The following is a 2,500-nucleotide window of genomic DNA, read 5'->3' as shown; positions in this document are numbered from 1 at the left end:
GCATAATTATCAGTATATGTGTTAACTTGGCTGTGTGTTGATCTGTGTTGGGCAGTTTTGTAAAGTGTTCTGATCACAGATCATCGCGATGCGGGACGGGACGGTTCAGACGCAGGGAACGCTGAAGGACATCCAGTGTGCCGAGCCGGAGCTGTTCGAGCACTGGAGAACCCTGATGAACAGGCAGAACAAAGTCAAGAAGAATAAAAACCTCTTTGATATGATGTGCTTCTAAAATAAAATTAATGATAATTATGTATATAATTTATAGTGTAAAAAATATTAACTTATTAACCATAAATAGCTCTCACTTTAGAATAGGTCACGGAATATCTGCTTTTAAAACAACATTTATTAGACATTAATTCATTCACATTCCGTGTTTCTTAAAAAGTTCACGGATAAATTACAGTGACAATAAATGAAGAACTCGCTCTTTGTATGTAGTCTATTAATGTATTAACTACAGTTTATACACTATTTACTAGTTTATAGTTAAATAATTATTTGTAAGTGCTTTGTTGATGTATACTTATTACAAAGTGTTACTAAGGTTATTTAATATTTTTTTATTATTAATTAATGTATTCATAAAAATAATTATTTGATATGATCTTTGATTTAAAAAAAATAAATACATCAGTACTTGTATTTTTTTATTAAATGGAGTAAATAATGTATTTATTTTTAAATGCTTATTTGATATAATGTTCTTCTAAAATAAAACAATATTTAATTTATTTATTTATTTATAAATACTTATTTATATTTATCTATTAAATACAGTCAATACAATTAGTGTATTCATTTTGTTGAAATGCTTCTTTGATGTTTTTTTTAAATAAATAAAAAAAATATATATTTTTTTATTATTATAAAAATGCTTCTTTGATATGATGTGCATTTAAAATAAAATAAAATAAAATTTCATTTATTAATGCATTTATAAAAATTTTGATATGACTTTCTTCTAAAATAATATTTATTTTGTATTTATTTATTTAAAACATCTTTGACGATGTTCTATATATGTATTTTTAGTTTTTAATTAATTAATTGATGCATAAAAAATGCTTCTTTGATATTATCTTCTTCTAAAAATCAAATAAATGCATTCATTGTTTTAAGTAATTGTTTTTATTTAATACATGAAATAAAGGTGTGTATATATTTATTTAAATGCCTCTTTGATGTGATGATCTTCGAAACTAACTAAATAAATCAATGCATGTATTTGATGTGTGTATGTGCTGTATATTTGACTTCTGTTGTGTGTTTTGCGCAGGAGAACAGCACAGAACTGAAGAGGAAGAGCTTCAGACGGGCCATGTACTCCAGAGACACTCTGGCCACGGAGGACGAGGACGAAGGTAAAGCATGAAACGCTGCGCTTCTGTTATTAGCAAAAATCAGGGAAGATAGAGAAACACCTATATACAAACTGTATTATTAATGTGTTTTTAGGTGCAAGAATTTGTATGCTCTAAAACAATGGTAACACTTTACAATAAATGTTCATTAGTTAACATTAGTTCATGTATTAACTAGCATGAACTAACCATTATTTGTTACAAACTGTATTTGTTAATCTTTGTTAATGTTAGTTAATAAAAATACAGCTGTTCATTGTTAGGTCATGTTAGTTCACAGTGCATTAAGTAAGGGTTAATGCCCTTCGAGGCGTCCATTGTCAGACATTAATGGACGATGGCGAGGCGTGAACGGTTGCCTAAGTCCCTTAATACCTGACAATGGACGCCTCGAAGGGCATTAACCCGCTTATACTATGGTCACTTGCCAAATAACACATTTTTAAAACATAAGTTTATATTTTAATTAGTTTTACAAGCGAAATCTAAAGTTTTTACAAACAATAACTCGGATTCCCTGGTTACGCCTGACGGTTTGTTTAGCAGCCGGAGATATGTATAGTCCGCTTAGCGGTGTTATCTCCTTGTGTCGTTTCTCCGTTTTATTTACAATTTTTCTTTCTTCAGCATCATCCCAGTCATCAAAGTTGCCAAATTCTCCAAAAAGGTTAAAAGAAGTCGCTCATTGTTGTATTAGTAGGCTATGTATAACGGCTAACTAGATGTTTGTTTTGATACAGTAAATTGTTAACGGATACTTTGACTGCCTGTTGCTATGGTTACTCACATCTGATGTAGCAAGCGCATTTATTTATTAATGTCGAACGGTAAACAGTCAGTTTCGCCAGAACTCCTTTACTAGGTGTCCGCTATGTAAGGGTTAATGCCCGATGAGGTGTCCATTGTCAGGTATTAATGGGCGACGGCGAGGCGCGAACCGTCCGACGCGCAGCGGACTATCACTTTTTAATGGACACTCTGCAGCCAATCAGAATCCAGTATTCACCCAGACCATGGTATAACTAGTGTTAACAAGATTTTATTAAAGCATTAGTAAATTTTGAAATTAACATTAACAAATATGAATAAATGCTGTATCCATTATTATTTCAAGTCAAGTCAAGTCATCC

At 31.1% G+C, this 2,500-nt stretch overlaps 1 protein-coding gene across 2 annotated transcripts in view; it reads left to right on the top strand.

The window, feature by feature from the left end:
- abcc8b (ATP-binding cassette, sub-family C (CFTR/MRP), member 8b) overlaps window positions 1-2,500 on the top strand; it is a 77,420-nt gene that overhangs the window by 46,204 nt on the left and 28,716 nt on the right. For both annotated transcript variants that reach the window (XM_077235542.1, XM_077235541.1), the window contains exons 24-25: window positions 80-193; window positions 1,286-1,370. In XM_077235542.1, coding sequence (XP_077091657.1) covers window positions 80-193; window positions 1,286-1,370 — 199 coding nt within the window. The remainder of the gene's footprint in view (window positions 1-79; window positions 194-1,285; window positions 1,371-2,500) is intronic.

This window comes from Siphateles boraxobius, unplaced genomic scaffold, assembly GCF_051911475.1.
Source record: "Siphateles boraxobius isolate OS27281-9 unplaced genomic scaffold, OSU_SipBor_1 198, whole genome shotgun sequence".
In the NCBI taxonomy this organism is placed as follows: Eukaryota; Metazoa; Chordata; class Actinopteri; order Cypriniformes; family Leuciscidae; genus Siphateles; species Siphateles boraxobius.
Note: the sequence above shows the minus strand (reverse complement) of the source record. Positions and strands in the feature narration are given on the sequence as shown.